This window comes from Salvelinus fontinalis, chromosome 38, assembly GCF_029448725.1.
Source record: "Salvelinus fontinalis isolate EN_2023a chromosome 38, ASM2944872v1, whole genome shotgun sequence".
Taxonomy (NCBI): Eukaryota; Metazoa; Chordata; class Actinopteri; order Salmoniformes; family Salmonidae; genus Salvelinus; species Salvelinus fontinalis.
The window spans coordinates 33,368,174-33,386,240 of record NC_074702.1 but is presented as its reverse complement, the minus strand read 5'-3'; the positions used below and the strand labels follow the sequence as shown (position 1 = coordinate 33,386,240).

Sequence of the window (18,067 nt, the reverse complement as noted above, 5' to 3'; positions counted from 1 at the left end):
GGTCCCTTGTTGCTGCTGCTGCTAACCTTCGAGAGACCGGTCTTGTTTCTTGACCCCTCCATAATACAATCACATTTGAAGTGACCTTGGCGGGATAAAGAGTGCCACGTCTAATTATCTCCTCCGTTTCTTCCCTAGAGTGGTTCCTTTCAGAGCCTCTTTGTTGGCCTGTCGAATTTCCCCCTGGGAATGGATATGACTGAACACCAGTGGCGGTCCGTGACGTTTAAGATGTGGGAGGACAATTTTTATTTTATTTTTATGAGAATGGCCTTTTTCTATTACAGCATATCGGATGACTGTCATTCATATTCCATTCACCCAGGTCAATGTAACCTCGATAGGTTTAGGCTACTACATGATACTCAACTTTTCCCTACGCCCATCATGAGGTTGCTACAACCTAGCTTATGAATTAAAGTTGACAACGTAGGTGCACAGGTCGAGAAAAAATTTCAGTAATAAAGGTGACACACATTGACACATTCAATACCGTGTTGCACACTCTTGCCTGCATCTAGCTGAACCTGGGGTGTAATCATTTGTCCAACAGTTGCAAACGAGAGTTTCTATTGGAAAAAACAGAATCAGCGGAATGAATACAGCCCTGATCACATGTAAACACACTTCACTTTCATAGCAGCCACATACAAAAAGCATGATTTTTTAATATTTTATTTAACCTTTATTTAACTAGGCATACCTTTGATTGATGTATAGTTCCTTTCCGCATCTACGTGATCTCCTGTCCTAAGCTTTTCCCTTCGCTTGTGGACCTCAGTGCACAACACATCAGCTGTCTGTGACCAGGCAAAAAAAACTTTCTAAGCCAAACCATCATATCATAACCGCTACACACTGCCTACATCGTTGTCATCATAATAGCTAACATCATAGTCCGCATAGCTACTAGAACTAACACGTTAGTAAAACCCGCTACAATCACGCAGTACAGTGTACAGTCAACCAGCAGTTTAGCAGTTACACCGGCGGGTCCTGGTGTCAATAGATTGCCCCGTACTGGATGGCCGCTGTTTTGCAAGCTCCAACCCAACTTTGCTATTTTGTGATTATTTTGTAGTTTAATGTTACTCTATTTTCACGACATCTGTCCACTATTATTTCTTACAACCTACAATAACTTTTGAACATCAGATCGGCAGCTACTTATCCCAATTCCGGCTTCTACTTCGAATCATCTGCCCTGGGCTCGCTCTGTAATTCCGACCCAATTTTTGGGCTGCCCAAGAGGAAACGGCGGCATTAGAGGCAAGATTTGCCACGAACGTGAATATTGGAACTGCAATATTCTTCTTCATCAATATGCCTCTTCATCAACACCAACTGATGTGCTAATTCCAGCACAGTGGAAGTGTCGACACTGTTCACCCGTCATGGAATAACTGATGGTCAAATGCCAACCCTTCTACCTTCTGAGGGAGTTATCAGCTGTTATCGTGACTGCTACATTCCACCTCAGGACAATAAAAATAACAAGCTGGCGCTTAACAAACTGTACCAGGCTATTGACAAGCAGGAAAACCTACTCTCAGAGGCTGCCTTTCTGGTTGCCGGCGATTTTAGTTTGCCATCAATAAGACACGTGATGCCCAACTTCCATCAACACGTCTCCAATGGCACTAGGGGTGATAAAGTCCCTCCCTCGTCCACCATTCAGCAAATCAGATCATGACTCCATACTCTTGCTTCCTGTTTATGTGCAGAAGCTGAAACAGGAAGTATCCGCGATTCGCTCCGTTGAGAAATGGTCACCAGAATCAGAGGTTATGCTACAGGACTGCTTTGCTAGCACTGATGGAATATGTTTAGAGACCCTGCCGATAACATTGACGAGCTAACCACCTCAGTCACCGGCTTCATTAGAAAATGCATCGGCGACGTTGTACCCACGGTGAGGGTTCGCTGCTTCCCCAATCAAAAGAGTTTGGCCCTAAACTAAAGAATAGGGCTACCGCACACAGAGCTATCGTAGACTGCCCTGATGCTACGGTCGAGGACAGGAATAAGTACAAGAAGTCCTGCTATGACCTACGCAGAGTCATCAAATGAGAAAAAGGTCAATATAGGAAAAAGGTGGAATCATATTACACAAGCTCCTACGCCCGCCGCATGTGGCAGGGACTACAGTCCATTACGGATTACAAAGGAAGACCCAACCATGATCTGCCCAACAATGCTTCTCTACCAGACGAACTCCATGCATTTTATGCATGCTTTGACAACATTAGGTGAGGGCCGTCACCGAACCGGAGGATTGTGTGATCTCGCTCTCTAAGGCCGACGTGAGAAGGGTCTTTAAATCAGGCCAACACTCGCAAGGCCCGCGGGCCCCAAAGGTATTCCAGGGCGCGCTCCCTGCCATCCAGGACCTCTATATCAGGCGGTATGAAGAGAAGACTATATCCACCCAAGTTATAGTCTGTTTTCTCTGCTGCCGCACAGCAAGAGTTACCGGTGCATCAAGTCTGAGACCAACAGGCTCCTGAACAGCTTTTATCCCCGAGTATTATGACTGACAAATGCAATATATGTACAAAAGTATGTGGTCACCCCTTCAAATTAGTGGATTCAGCTATTTCAGCCACACCTGTTACTGACCGGTGTACAAAATCGAGCACACAGCCATGCAATCTCCAAATACAAACATTGGCAGTATAAAGGCGTTACTGAAGAGCTCAGTGACTTTTAACGTGGCACCGCTATAGGATGCCACCTTTCCAACAAGTCAGTTCATCAAATTTCTGCCCTGCTAGTGCTGCCCCGGTTAAATGTTATGTGAAGTGGAAAGTCTAGGAGCAACAACGTCTCAGTCGAAGTGGTAGGCCACACAAGCTCATAGAACGGGATCGCCGAGTGCTGATGCGCATAGTGTCTAAAAAACTAATTTGTCCTTGGTTGCAACACTCACTACCGTGTCCCAAACTGCCTCTGGAAGGAATATCAACACAAGAACTGTTCGTCGGGAACTTCATGAAATGGGTTTCCATGGCCGAGCAGCAGCACACAAACCTAAGATCACCATGCGCAATGCCAAGCATCGGCTAGTCGTATAAAGCTCGCCGCCATTGGACTCTGGAGCAGTGGAAACACGTTCTCTGGAGTGAATCACGCTTAACTATCTGGCAGTCCGACGCACAAATCTGGGTTTGGTGGATGCCAGGAGAACGCAACCTACCCGAATGCAGTGCCAACTGTAAGCTTCCCTATAAGCGTGCTGAAAGTCTGTTTGTTTACTGTAAAATAGCTTAATATCTGGTCAAATACATTTTCCCCCTAAAGTTTACTAAGGGTTGGTAACAGGCTGATTGGTCGGCTGTTTGAGCCAGTAAAGGGGCTTTACTATTCTTGGATAGCGGAAGGACTTTTGCTTCCCTCCAGGCCTGAGGGCACACGCTTTCTTTTAGGCTTAGATTGAAGTTATGGCATTTAAGAGTGGCAACATCGTCCACTAATATCCTCTGCCTGTCAGCAGGAAATCTTTGCCAGTGGGTGTGCATGTATGTGTAGGGTACCTGCCCCTCCCCTCTGAAGCAGTTTACTTTAGCCAACTGACGACATTACAAGCATGATTTTAGCATATAAGTACCCGCTATAGAACGTTGCCGGGCGTCCCCCATTTAGCATATGCATGAGATGCATATCAACCTGCAACGGTCGCAAACATTCTTGATAAATAAACGCTTGATAAATAGTGCATAAACTATTAATTTCATGAATAAATATTTGTGGAAATACATTAATATATATCTAAATATTATTTATTTAGATAGAGCCAAGGATATGTTTTGTATAATTCTACAAAGTCCTATAAGTCCACAGTCTCAAAACCGCTCACCTACCCATTCATCCATTGACGACAGAAAAGCATATTTTAATTGTAAGTTTATTATGTTACTCGTTTTTGCTTTGTAGCCAGAGCAATGCTGCCGTGCGAGTGGTCATGTGCTGAATGCATGAACAGGACATATATTCTTGGAAAAAGTGAAATTTGGAAATAGACCTCCACTTGAATATTGAGAGTTATTATACAAAGTGTCAAAGAAACTGCAGAATATGCTCTTCCAGATACTATAGGGAAATCCAAACGTTTTACCTGCACGTGACTCTGAAGAAGGATTTGATAAAGCGATGTTCCTTTCTCTGAATCTGTCAATTCCAAGATGTGCTCATCTCTTCATGGACAATTTGACAATTGATAGGCCTAATCTGTTAGATCAGATTACTATTATTGTCAATTTAATCTTGCACTCTTATTATGTGTGAAATTAGTTTCGGTATGGTTTCGATGGGCCGGCTGTGTTGGCTGACTAGCATTGTTTGTTTCCCTCTCATCAACTTGGATAGAGTCAAGGATATGTTTTGCATTATTCTAAAGGCCTACTGCAACAGATAGCATGTTTTCATTACAATAAATGTGACCAACGGGCTCGATTCGGTCTAATGTAGCAGCATTTTAAATGGTGTTTTATTCATTGGATAAAAATCGACACTCCGAGCTAGAAAATGGTATATCATACACTACAGTTGAGGAAAAATGGGAAAGTCATTCTGCTTTGAAAGTTGATAAACTTGTAACCTCACTTTTGAGGAAAAAAAATGTTGGTACCTACTGGGAAGCTCTTCTTTGTCTACACCCATTCAACATCGTTCACACCCTTTTAAGCCTTAGCCCCACCCGTCTCTTTAAGGATTCACATGTGAGGCTATGTACTAAACAACCAAAGATTTCAAGACTAAAGGCTGGTTTATACTATGGGTGTGTTCGTCAATTTAATAACAACCAAAGATTTCAAGACTAAAGGCTGGTTTATACTATGGGTGTGTTCGTTAATTTAAAAACAACCAAAGATTTCAAGACTAAAGGCTGGTTTATACTATGGGTGTGTTCGTCAATTTAATCTGGAATGCCAGAGTGTGAAATCTCAGAGCGTTGTCAGATTGGCCGTTTGTAAATTCAGAGCGTTTCGTTCTCGGGCGTTCAGAGTACACACTGGAGGTCTCTGGCGGAAAAGTAGGGTTGATCCGAGCATTCTGACCCTAACAACAGCAGTCAAGTACCCAAGCTAACTGGCTAACGTTGGCTAGCTTGCTAGCTACTTCCAGACACAAATGAGAGAACAGCTCACTGACCATTTTACTCGCCCTAGCAGAGCTGGTTAGGCTGTTTTCATGTTATTCAGAGCGTTGTTGACTGCAACTGTGCTGCTGGCAACAATTTGATTACGCTTTTTTTGCGAAGGTTTACTGACACCGGCCGTATTCAACAGGTATCATTTATTCTGCACTCTGGCACACTCAGACGATTGTGCTCTGAAATTGGAGTATATAGCCAGAGCGAATTGTCTATCGACAGTTGTCGCAGTGACTTTATAAACATTCTATTTAAATATTTACTTGCATTGTGGAGTCTTTTGTTTAGACAAGAAGCTAGCTAGCTAAACAATGAACAATAATCCCAACTCATAACGTTACTACCCTGCATGAATCTGCAGGTAGCTAGCATTAGGCTATAACTAGCAAAGCAAATGGTTACGAATAATATTACTACACAGATCATACACGTAATGTTGGCTAGCTAGCCAGCTAATGTTAGCTGGCTAGCTAACAGTACGCTTTAACTTGAAATTAAATCACTTTCTGACAAAATTAGAAATGTATAATATCTGAAAATGTAGCTATCTAGACTTGTATACATGGATGGACGCTTCTCTCTCTCTGTCACAGATGCCATGGTTTCCCTTAGTTTGAAGATGTAATCCGGAGACAGGTGTTTTATACAACATCCTTCTGTGTGTTCTCTTTTAGACTTCGTTGGTATATTTACGATCAAATTACAGAATTTTCTACATCTCCTTACCGATCATACTCTAATTCCACTGATTTCAAAACTCGGTCCTCCAGAAAGTGGAGAGCAACACTTCTACTATGTGATATTTTTTTTATCTTTAAAAAAAAGCAGCGTTAGAAAGGATTACCTACACATACTGACCAGCTCATATTATAGACAAAAGCGCCTACATGGCAGACCAATCCAAACTCATCTCTCGGCATGTCCAACCCACTCATTATCTCAGCCAATCATGGATCGCGGGAAGGTTGTTGCCTTTTTCAAACGCTAAACCAACTAGGCTTGTAATTGTAATTTTTTATTGGTATTTACAGATGGCATACAAGTTTGTTATTAAAAGGCACATGAAAGTTCACATGTTCCAGAAGGCATTTCTGACAAAAAACACATTTTGATAAAAAAATGAAATGTACGTTAAAATGGCGCTCCTGTGAAGTAGTGACGTGCGACATATGCCTAGTTTCCTGAAACGAATCACAAATGTAATTAGTAATAGAGTTACAGTAAATAAAACAGTCCTGTAACAGCTTATTTTTACAAACTAAAATGTTAGAGAATGGTATCAACCTGCAAGGCGCAGGTAGCTTAGTAGTTAGAGCATTGGACTTGTAACCGAAAGGTTGCAAGATCGAATCCCCGAGCTGACAAGTTAAAAATCTGTTGTTCTTAGGAACAGTTAACCCACTGTTCCTAGGCCGTCATTGAAAATAAGAGTTTGTTCTTAACTGACTTGCCTAGTTAAATAAAGGTAAAATTGACATGAGCACCAATGCTGACAAATAGGTAAAACAAACTCATCATTACACTACTGTTGTTCTAAATTAAATAAACCTCTTCACTCTCAATCAGTTAGGCCTAATTTAAAAATCGATTGTGAGGGAACTTGCAAAATTGTCATCCATTTTTCATTCATTCAGTGTGCTGAATCATCGGCATCGTTTGCGTCGCTGGATAGAGTCATGGTAATGTTTTGCATTTGAATAAAATCAAATTTTCCTACCTCCTCCCTACAGTCTGTCCTATTGTCGGTGATCAGGCCTACCACTGTTGTGTCATCGGCAAACTTAATGATGGTGTTGGAGTCGTGCCTGGCCATGCAGTCACGAGTAAACAGGGAGTACAGGAGGGGACTGAGCACGCACCCCTGGGGGGCCCCCGTGTTGAGGATCGGCGTGGCGGATGTGGTGTTACCTACCCTTACCACCTGGGGGCAGCCCATCAGGAAGTCCAGGATCCAGTTGCAAAGGGAGGTGTTTAGTCCCAGGGTCCTTAGCCTAGTAATGAGCTTTGAGGGCACTATGGTGTTGAACTCTGAACTCTATGTAGTCAATGAATAGCATTCTCACGTACTCGGAGCATGGCTGACCAACTGGCAAGTGTCTTCACTGACATTTTCAACCTGTCCCTGTCTGAGTCTGTATTACCAACATGTTTCAAGCAGACCACCATAGTCCCTGTGCCCAAGAACACTAAGGTAACCTGCCTAAATGACTACCGACCCGTAGAGCTCACGTCTGTAGCCATGAAGTGCTTTGAAAGGCAGTTCATGGCTCACATCAACACCATTATCCCAGAAACCCTAGACCAACTCCAATTTCCATACCGCCCCAACAGATCCACAGATGATGCATTCTCTACTGCACACTCCAACATCATTTACAAACGAAGAATGTGTGTGTTTGGTGAGTCCAGATCAGAGGCAGTAGGGATGATCAGGCATGTTCTTTTAATAAGCATTCAAAATGTAACGAGTACTTTTGGGTGTCAAGGAAAATGTATAGACTAAAAAATAAATAATTTTCTTTAGGAATGTGGTGTAGTAAAAGTAAAAGTTGTGAAAAATATAAATAGTAAAGTACATATACCCCAAAAATGATTTAAGTACTTTAAAGTATTTTTACTTAAAATACTGTGATGATTATGGAATTTTGGGTAACGATTAATTGTCATGGCAACGATGATTGTCATAATAGTTATTTTTGTAAAAAAAAAAATTGCTTATAATACATCTCATGAAAATAGCTACAACAAACCTATTGAATACAACTCCGCATTGGTGACACTCCTTTCTCAAAAACTAATGTAATAAAAAAAAGAAGCTTCTCCTCCCAATGGTGCAGTTCTACTCGTAAAAATGAAAACTGCTATTGGGTCAACTATATCTACATGAAGTTGAAACCCCCTTCTCCTAAAATGTATTAAGATGAATATGCAGAGTGGAAAAAATCATGTTTTTTGTCCATATTTGTTTATTATACAATAATTGTGCTAGCCCTAATCCTACTTACACTTTTTAGTCCATTTTGGCACTGGAATAAATGCTTGACCAATATCGATGCCACGTAGGCCGTTTTCATACAGATTATTATTACGTCCAGTTGCTCTTAAATGATACGGGATCCCTATACAACACTTCTACCCCTCACCACCTCTGCTCTGTCGGCTAACTGGCATAATCTGTGCCAATTGTCTGTGTCATCCCTCATCCTGTCTTACTGCCGAAGATTCTCACCTATTTCAATGCTGTGAGACCTTAAGCCAGCTTCGAGATGAAAACGGATATGAAACGGCACAGTTTGTCGAAATGACTGCCTAGTGAGAATGTGCTCTTATTATTAGAGCAGAGCCACTGTCTTCAACACCGGCAGCAACATCAGTTATTGCTGGCAGGACATGCTAGAACATCCACACAAACAGACAGGCAGACAAACAGAAACAGTGTCATTATTCATAAGCATTTTGCTTTATAAACTCGGCAAAAAAAGAAACGTCCTCGCATTTGTATGAACATAACACGATTCAACAACTGAGACATAAACTGAACAAGTTCCACAGACATGTAACATACATAAATGGAATAATGTGTCCCTGAACAAAGGGGGGGTCAGAATCAAAAGTAACAGTCAGTATCTGGTGTGGCCACCAGCTGCATTAAGTACTGCAGTGCATCTCCTCCGCATGGACTGCACCAGATTAGCCAGTTCTTGCTGTGAGATGTTACCCCACTCTTCCACCAAGGCACCTGCAAGTTCCCAGACATTTCTGGGTGGAATGGCCCTAGCGCTCACCCTCCAATCCAACAGGTCCCAGATGTGCTCATTGGGATTGAGATCCGGGCTCTTCGCTGGCCATGGCAGAACACTGACATTCCTGTCTTGCAGGAAATGATGCACAGAACGAGCAGTATGGCTGGTTGCATTGTCATGCTGGAGGGTGATGTTAGGATGAGCCTGCAGGATGGGTACCACATGAGGGAGGAGGATGTCTTCCCTGTAACGCACAGCGTTGAGATTGCCTGCAATGACAACAAGCTCAGTCCGATGATGCTGTGACACACCACCCTAGACCATGACGGACCCTCCACCTCCAAATCGATCCCGCTCCAGAGTACAGGCCTCGGTGTAACACTCATTCCTTCGACGATAAACGCGAATCCGACCATCACCCCTGGTGAGACAAAACCGCAACTCGTCGATGAAGAGCACTTTTTGCCAGTCCTGTCTGGTCCAGTGAGGTTGGGTTTGTGCCCATACGCGACGTTGCTGCCGGTGATGTCTGGTGAGGACCTGCCTTACAACAGGCCCTCAGTCCAGCCCCTCTCAGCCTATTGCGGATAGTCTGAGAACTGATGGAGGGATTGTGCGTTCCTGGTGTAACTCGGGCAGTTGTTGTTGCCATCCTGTACCTGTCCCATGGGTGTGATATTTGGATGTACCGATCCTGTGCAGGTGTTGTTACACGTGGTCTGCCACTGTGAGGACGATCAGCTGTCCATCCTGTCTCCCTGTAGCGCTGTCTTAGGAGTCTCACAGTACGGACATTGCAACTTATTGCCCTGGCCACATCTGCAATCCTCATGCCTCCTTGCAGCATGCCTAAGGCAAGTTCACACAGATGAGCAGAGACCCTGGGAATCTTTCTTTTTGTGTTTTTCAGAGTCAGTAGAAAGGCCTCTTTAGTGTCCTAGGTTTTCATAACTGTGACCTTAATTGCCTACCGACTGTAAGCTGTTAGTGTCTTTACGGCCGTTCCACAGGTGCATGTTCATGAATTGTTTATGGTTCATTGAACAAGCATGGGAAACAGTGTTGAAACCCTTTACAATGAAGATATGTGAAGTTATTTGGATTTTTACGAATTATCTTTGAAAGACAGGGTCCTGAAAAAGGGACGTTTCTTTTTTTGCTGAGTTTAGATGAGAGCAGCCAGTTAAATGCATGCTATGTATCCACCCATTTTTCTCTTGGGAGGAGCATGATTGAGTGGATTATGAAATATGCACTGAATATCATACTCTACACGTTTAGCTTAGATACCGGCCTCTGAGAGTCAGCTGGGTCTGTAGTCATATTGGGTTAATTTTTCAAGACGTTAATTGTGGTTCAAGACTATTACAAAGAAACCAGTGAGTGTGAATTAATAATTGAGGTAAAAGAGAGGTGGTTGCAAATCACAGAGGGGAAACATTTCAACCACAAGCCAGACCAACCAACATCTGGAGAGAGAGGGAGGGAGAGAGAAAAGCAAGAGAGAAGAGAGAGAGAAATGAATTTGTCCTGGACAGATCAGATAACTTCCCTCTTAATCTAAGCAGCACTATTTGTGTGGTCCTGGGTGGAATTGTGGATAGCCAATGAAAAGACAGAGAGGGAGTGATTTTATCATATAGAGTGACAGGTGGTTTTGTCTCAGAGAGGGTCACCAGTGTGGTGCTATAACCCCCTAGGTGTCCCACAGACCATCCTCCTCCCGTCCTCCCCAGCCTTGTGTGATTAAGCAGTGTACTTATGCGAGGATTGCTGTGCTCTGCAGTCCTGTCTCTGCTCCCCTTCCCACGGATATATTAATGTGGCAGGGCTACGTGGATGGGTGCCAGACCCCGACTGGGTTACTCATCTTACAGGCAGCGGAAAATCTAACTTATCCATGTGTGTTTTTTATGAATTTCAGCTTGACACCAAGTGCCGTGATTTGTATGCCCAGTCAAGGCAGGCACGCTCTTCGCCAGGGGCCCCATTCATCTTCCTCTCTGTCTCTGACTTTCTGCTTATTCTATATAGCCTGAGTAGCCAGGCTACCCAGAGAATGCAAAGTGTTGTTGGTTTTCCAATTGTTTCATTTTGAACAGAACCATTATTTTGGGGGTTTCGTTCCACTGTTCCAACCAGCAAAATAAAGTTCTGAACCGGTTTGAACCCCAAAAAAGTACTGGTTTATATATTGTTCCTTTCTGTTTCTTTTTAAAACCTCTGAAATAGACATTTAGCTCGACATTAAATTATTTCACCAATCAGTGCGGCTAGAACAGCTTGCTATGGAGCAGGTAAGCAATTTAATCTGTATAGGAAAGTCGTTAAGACCAAATCGTATTTTGCAGTAACAGCATGGTTTAATCATAACGAAAGATAAGCACATACACTGTGCTGCCAGTCATGGTGTAGGGTGTGAGATGCAACTGAAATTTTGCGGCTGAGAAGAGAGCAAGAGAGGATGGAGGAAGCTTGCCTTGAAGCGCTGGGCATTTTGTTACGACATGCATTTTCTGAATTAGGCCCACAGACTTATACCTACGTTGGAATGGCTTCTATGGAGGAACTTTGAATGTCTTTGAACTTCCCAGCTGGCTTAAAGTTGGACCAGAGCAAACATTAGCTTGATAGCTAACAAGCTTGTGTGTGCAGAGCAGCACTAGAATTAAAAACACGTCTTACCTTTTTGTTGTTAATAAATCCAATGTGAAACGTGATAACTACAGTATAGTATCCTTAACTAGCATTGAAAAAGTTAAATCCATTCTTTTAATAAACATATCTCCCTAATTTCTGAATCATGCTTGTAACATTGTCAGTAGGCTACAGTAACATGCTTCAGAAGGGAGGGCTAGGTAGCCCACACACACACACACACAGGCAGAGATTTCCAGCTGCCTGGCAGATGTTGGAATAAGTTTCTGCGTGACAGAGTGAGGGCTTTGCATAGGCGCTTTTTAAATAAGAATTTGTTCTTAACTGACTTGCCTAGTTAAATAAAGGTTAAATAAATGTAATAAATAAAATAAAATAACGGTTCTGTTGCGGAACTGTATACTTTAGTTTCCGGTTCGGGTTCTGTTTGTCAAATAATTTTGTTATTTTCTGGTTTTCTGGAACCAGTTCCAACCCTTGCTTTAAAAAGTCAAGGCCGAATCAACATAACATTGCCTCATCTGTGCAACCAGCAGACACACATGGAGAAGTGTGGGGGAGTCCAAACACTGGTATGATGATCCACAGACAACACACCACTGTAATTGGCTAATTGGAAGAAAATCATGCTGATGTTGGGCGCTGCAACACCCCAGTTCACCAACTAAATAATAAATAGCATGTAAATCTCTGTTGGCACAATCAGATGTTCCTAGTGAAGCGTCACAGTTCCGTTTGACCTCTTTTAATTATGTGCATGTGATTTAATCATTTTCTAATTTCAAGCCATTCCTCTTAATGATTTGCCTCATAACAATTCATATTTGCAAACATGGTTTTGTTGCATGTGTGTTGTGTATGACACACTATTGTATTGTATCTATCTTAAGAATGTTGAATGGAAAATATGGCACTGTACAACGTGACGGTCGGGAGTAGGCTACAGGATTGGAGGATTCTAAATTGTTTGCCTTCATTAGACAACTATGTTACAATATTTCTGTAAATCAGTGATATTTATTCCCATAGTAATTCATTACGGATCCAAAACTAAATCAAAATCTGCATTTTGAAAGAGTATTTTTTATCTTTATTAATGAAATGTGGTTATTCGTCTATTAGGCTACTGTGCAGTCTACAATACATACTGTAGTAAACATGGGTGTAACGCTCGTCTGATGAAGAAGGAGTGGACCAAAGCGCAGCGTGGTACGTGTTCATGATATTTATTTAAATCTCATGATTTCATGATAAAAATAACAAAGCGAGAAACGAACAGTTCTGTAAGGTAACTAAAACTATACAGAAAACAACTACCCACAAACACAGGTGGGCAAAGGCTACCTAAGTATGATTCAATCAGAGACAACGATAGACAGCTGCCTCTGATTGAGAACCACACCCGGCCAAACACAAAGAAATAGAAAACATAGAAATAAAGAAACTAGAATGCCCACCCTAGTCACACCCTGGCCTAACCAAAATAGAGAATAAAATCCTCTCTATGGCCAGGGCGTGACAACGGGAAAGTGCCTAATTCCTTACACAAGGGAGAGCAGGCCATGTCTGTACTACAGAATGTAGGGCACACGAGAGACCAGTGTTATTTCATAGTTGTGATGTCTTCACTATTATTCTACAATGTAGAAAATAGTAAAAATAAAGAAAAATCCTGGAATTGGGTGTGTCCAAACTGTCCAAACTTTTGACTGGTAATTGCTTAATTAATTTGATTAATATTAAGGTGTTTCTACTCCATGAAAAATGAAAAACCCTCTGGGTTTCCGTTAGGATGGAACAGAAATATGGCGCTGTACAACGTGACGGTCATAAATTCAGAGCGTTGTCAGATTGTCAGTTTGTAAATTCAGACCGTTTCGGCTCACACTGGACATTCGGGCCGAGGAGTATTTGAGCGTTCTGGTCTTACAATGGCAATCAAGCACCCAAGCTAACGTTGGCTAGCTACTTCCAGACACAAATGAGACCACTCTGACCATTTTACTCGCCCTAGCAGAGCCGGTAAGGCAGTTTTCGTGTTAACCAGAGCGTTGGTGACTGTAAATGTGCTGCTGGAAACATTTTAATTACCCTTTTTTCCGACGTTTACTGACACCGGCCATATTCAACGGGTGTTGAGCACTCAAAGTAATTATTCTGCGTTCTGGTACACTCAGGATGAGAGTGCTCTGAAATCCGTGTAGATAGTAGGCTGGACATGACATTTTTAACAACGTAATTTTCTATTTCATTACATCCGCTGTGGAGCCCAGTTTCATAATATGACCATATTTCCCAGATCCTTGCTGTCGTTTTGAAGTAATCGCGAGAAAACAAGCCTTATTTTTGGGCATTTCTCACCCTGCCGGCTCCTATTAGTTCTATTGAGCACCGTGGCACCAACTCACCTTCCGAACGTACAATTCCCAGCTTATTGTTCAACGTCACAATGCCTGCTTCTCTATTGTTGGCAATGAGACCTGCTCACGTTGTTTAATAGTTCAAATGTAAACAACAAAAATCATATTGGAACTCTGCGATCTTCCCATTGGCATGTCTGTCTATTTCGCCAAATATCTCACTGTGTATATATATATATATATATATTATTATATATATATATATATATATATATATATATATATATATATATATATATATATATATATATATATATATATATATATATATATATATATATATATATATATATATATATATATATATATTTATTTATTTTTTATATATAAGTCGGGCACCATTTTAAATCAGGACAATCTCCTCTTCGTAATTATGTAAGTCTGGGCAGTGTGCTCGTTTGTCATCGATCGCTAGACCAGAAATAGTTTGACGCTTCCCCCCCCCCCCTAGTTTTTCATTACGCAGACATAAGCACAGTTGACACCATCGAGGTGCGGATGTTTACTTTCTACACAAGTTGTTTTTTCCAGTTTCGTCCGACGAACAGATTGTTACAAAAGTATCTATATCCACAGTAAAACCAGTCCTATATCGACATAAACTGAAAGGCCACTCAGCATGGAAGAAGCCACTGCTCCAAAACCCCCATAAAAAAGTCAGACTATGGTTTGCAACTGCACATGGGTACAAAGATTGTACTTTTTGGAGAAATTTCCTCTGGTCTGATAACAATTGTCATTATGGCCAAAGAGTTATGTTTGGAGGTAAAATGGGGATGCTTGCAAGCCGAAGAACACCATCCCAAACGTGAAGCACGGGGGTGGCAGCATCATGTTGTGGGGGTGGTTTGCTGCAGGAGGGACTGGTGCACATCACCAAATAAATGACATCATGAGGAAGGACAATTATGTGGATACATTGAAGCAACATCTCAAGACATCAGTCACAAAGTTAAAGCTTGGTCGCAAATGGGTCTTCCAAATGGACAATGACCCCAAGCATACTTCCAAAGTTGTGGCAAAATGGCTTAAGGACAACAAACTCAAGGTATTTTAGTGGCCATCACAAAGCCCTGACCTCAATCCCATAGAAAATGTGTGGGTAGAACTGAAAAAGCGTGTGCGAGCAAAGAGGCCTGCAAACCTGACTCAGTTACACCAGCTCTGTGAAAAGGAATGGGCTAAAATTCACCCAACTTATTGTGGGAAGCTTGTGGAAGGCTACCCGAAACATTTGACCCAAGTTAAGCAGTTTAAAGGCAATGCTACCAAATACACTCAATTAGTATGTAAACTCCTGAGCCACTGGGAATGTGATGAAAGAAATAAAGCTGAAATAAATCATTCTCTCTATTATTATGACATTTCACATTCTTAAAATAAAGTGGTGATCCTAACTGACCTTAGACCAGGAATATTTACTAGGATTAAATGTCAGGAATTGTGAAAAACTGAGTTTAAATGTATTTGGCTAAGGTGTACGTAAACTTCCGACTTAAACTGTATTATTTAGTATACAATACCAGTCAAAAGTTAGGTCACACCTACTCATTCAAGGGTTTTATTTTATTTTTACTATTTTCTACATTGTAGAATAATAGTGAAGACATCCAAACTATGAAATAGCACATATGGAATAATGTAGTAACCCAAAAAGGGTTAAACAAATCAAAATATATTACATATTTTAGATTCTTCAAAGTAGCCACCATTTGCCTTGACGACAGCTTTGCACACTCTTGGCCTTCTCTCAACCAGCTTCACATGGAATGCTTTCCCAACAGTCTTTAAGGAGTTCCCACATATGCTGAGCACATGTTGGCTGCTTTCCTTCTCTCAACCAGCTTCATGAGGTAGTCACCTGGAATGCATTTCAATTAACAGGTGTCCCTCCCTTCTTAAAAAGTTCATTTGTGGAATTTCTTTCCTTCTTAATGCGTTTGAGCCAATCAGTGTTGTGACAAGGTAGTGGTGGTATACAGAAGATAGCCCTATTTGGTAAAAGACCAAGTCCATATTATGTCAAGAACAGCTCAAATAAGCAAAGAGAAACGACAGTCCATCATTACTTTAAGACATGAAGGTCAGTCAATGTGGAAAATTTCAAGAACTTTTAACGTTTTTTCAAGTGCAGTTGCAAAAACCATAAAGCGCTATGATGAAACTTGCTCTCATGAGGACTGCCACAAGAAAGAAAGACCTCTGCTGCAGAGGATACATTTATTGGAGTTAACTGCACCTCAGATTGTAGCCCAATCTGGGGGCGGCAGGTAGCCTAGTGGTTCAACATTTTAAGAACTGACTTGTTGGAAAGGTGGCATCCTATGACGGTGCCACATTGAAAGTCACTGAGCTCGTCAGTAAGGCCATCTACTGCCAATGTTTGACTATGGAGATTGCATGGCTGTGTGCTCAATTTGATACACGTCAGCAACGGTTGTGGCTGAAATAGCCAAATCCACTCCTTTGAATGGGTGTCCACATACTTTTGTAAATATAGTGTATGTGTTCCTCCAGGTGGGAGAGGGCAGTGTGGAGTGCAATACAGATTGAGTCATCTGTGGAGGCAGTATGCGAATTGGAATGGGTCCAGGGTGTTTGGGATGATGTGAGCCAATACTAGCCTTTCATGGCTACAGATGTGAGTGCTATGGGGCAATAGTCATTTAGACAGTTACCTTGGCGTTCTTGGGCATAGGGCCTGCTTGAAACATGTAGGTATTACAGACTGGGTCAGGTTGATAATGTCAGTGTAGACACTTGCCAGCACATGTTCTCAATCAAAGCATGATTTCCCCCCTCAGTCTGCATATTTCGAATCAGATAAGAGGCTTTAAAACTCAACACAAAACACCGGTAAAGCTGTATCCCCATTTACACGTTGGAATGCAATTTCACGTCCAGAAATGTTAATCTAGAATTAAAGTAGCAAACAGTTATCATGACAGGGTAGCCGACGCATTGTTCGAATAGCCTACTTCCAAGGGGGAAATACGGGCTATAAACCGATTAGGTGAATATACTAATAACATGCCCTAGACTACCCGTCTAGTGAGGTTGATTCTGATCTGGAATGCAGAGGGGCAAGTCTCTCACAAAACAAGCACTATCCTCAGATTCGAAGCAATCTAATAAAACACATTTTCATAACAAAGTTGCCTATTATGAAGAGCCCATTATCTCGCCTCTTGACAATTATCTCAGTAAGCCCTCTTCATTATCCAATAAATCGAACCTTCCATTGAATAGCCTTCAGTCGCCTATGAATAAAGTTAACTGCGGAAAACATACTGCGACACCTTTCACACCCCTTTTCATGCTCAAAACATCGATTTAGAGCTTGCCAAACTGGATGCATCGCTTCCCAAGTGCGCAGTGACTTGAAAACAAGAAGAAAGGGCTCTTTACCTGTTGGTCCCTCTATGCCTTCGGCGTAGATTTGAACGGCCAGGAGCAGCAGAAAAGCGCAGGTGTTCATTGTGCTGTTTTAGTCCAGTTTGGAATAGCTGCAGAAATCATTTCAGTGACTCCTCGAGGACCGATCTGCAAGTTGTGGACTCCAGCCTATCGATTCCCGAATTCTTGCTGAAACGTGGGTGCGAGACAACGGCAGTAGTGTAAGCCGTACTAACTGACGTCAGGATAAACAGTACAAAACATTTTCTCTCTTCCCCCCCAAGCACACTTTCTGTCTCGATATGTGTGTGATTAAAAATATGCGACGGACGCCTCCAAGTGGCACCTTCTTGCAACTATTCTGGCGCTTGTTGATTTTTCTGAGGTTCGATAGAACTCGCTACATGTCTCTCTCCGTGCGTGCGTGTGTCTGTGTCTCGCCAAGCATTCACATACATCCACCTAGTCTCTTGCAACAAACAGCCTAGTCTCCATCGAAATATAGTAGCTGATTGGTTCTGGGTGCTGAGGTTACCCACCTGATCTCCCAAAACATGTCACACCAGAACCACTCTGACCAGTGGCTCAAAGTAGCCTAGCCAATGGGTTCACTGGTGGCTTTATGATCACAGGTGAGATGAGCAGATCGGCAACAATGGACACAGTCTGTCAGTCTATCTGCAGAATGGGAAACAGAT

At 42.1% G+C, this 18,067-nt stretch overlaps 1 protein-coding gene across 6 annotated transcripts in view; it reads right to left on the bottom strand.

Moving 5' to 3' along the window:
• Positions 1–17,651, bottom strand: part of ptprub (protein tyrosine phosphatase receptor type Ub) — a 361,889-nt gene extending 344,238 nt beyond the window's left edge. For 5 of the 6 annotated variants that reach the window (XM_055903563.1, XM_055903566.1, XM_055903567.1 and 2 more), the window contains exon 1: positions 17,382–17,651. In XM_055903563.1, the coding sequence (XP_055759538.1) occupies positions 17,382–17,451 (70 nt within the window). In that variant the 5' untranslated portion in view covers positions 17,452–17,651. The remainder of the gene's footprint in view (positions 1–17,381) is intronic. The other variant, XM_055903564.1, reaches the window with a different exon arrangement.
• Between the last annotated feature and the right edge of the window lie 416 nt (positions 17,652–18,067).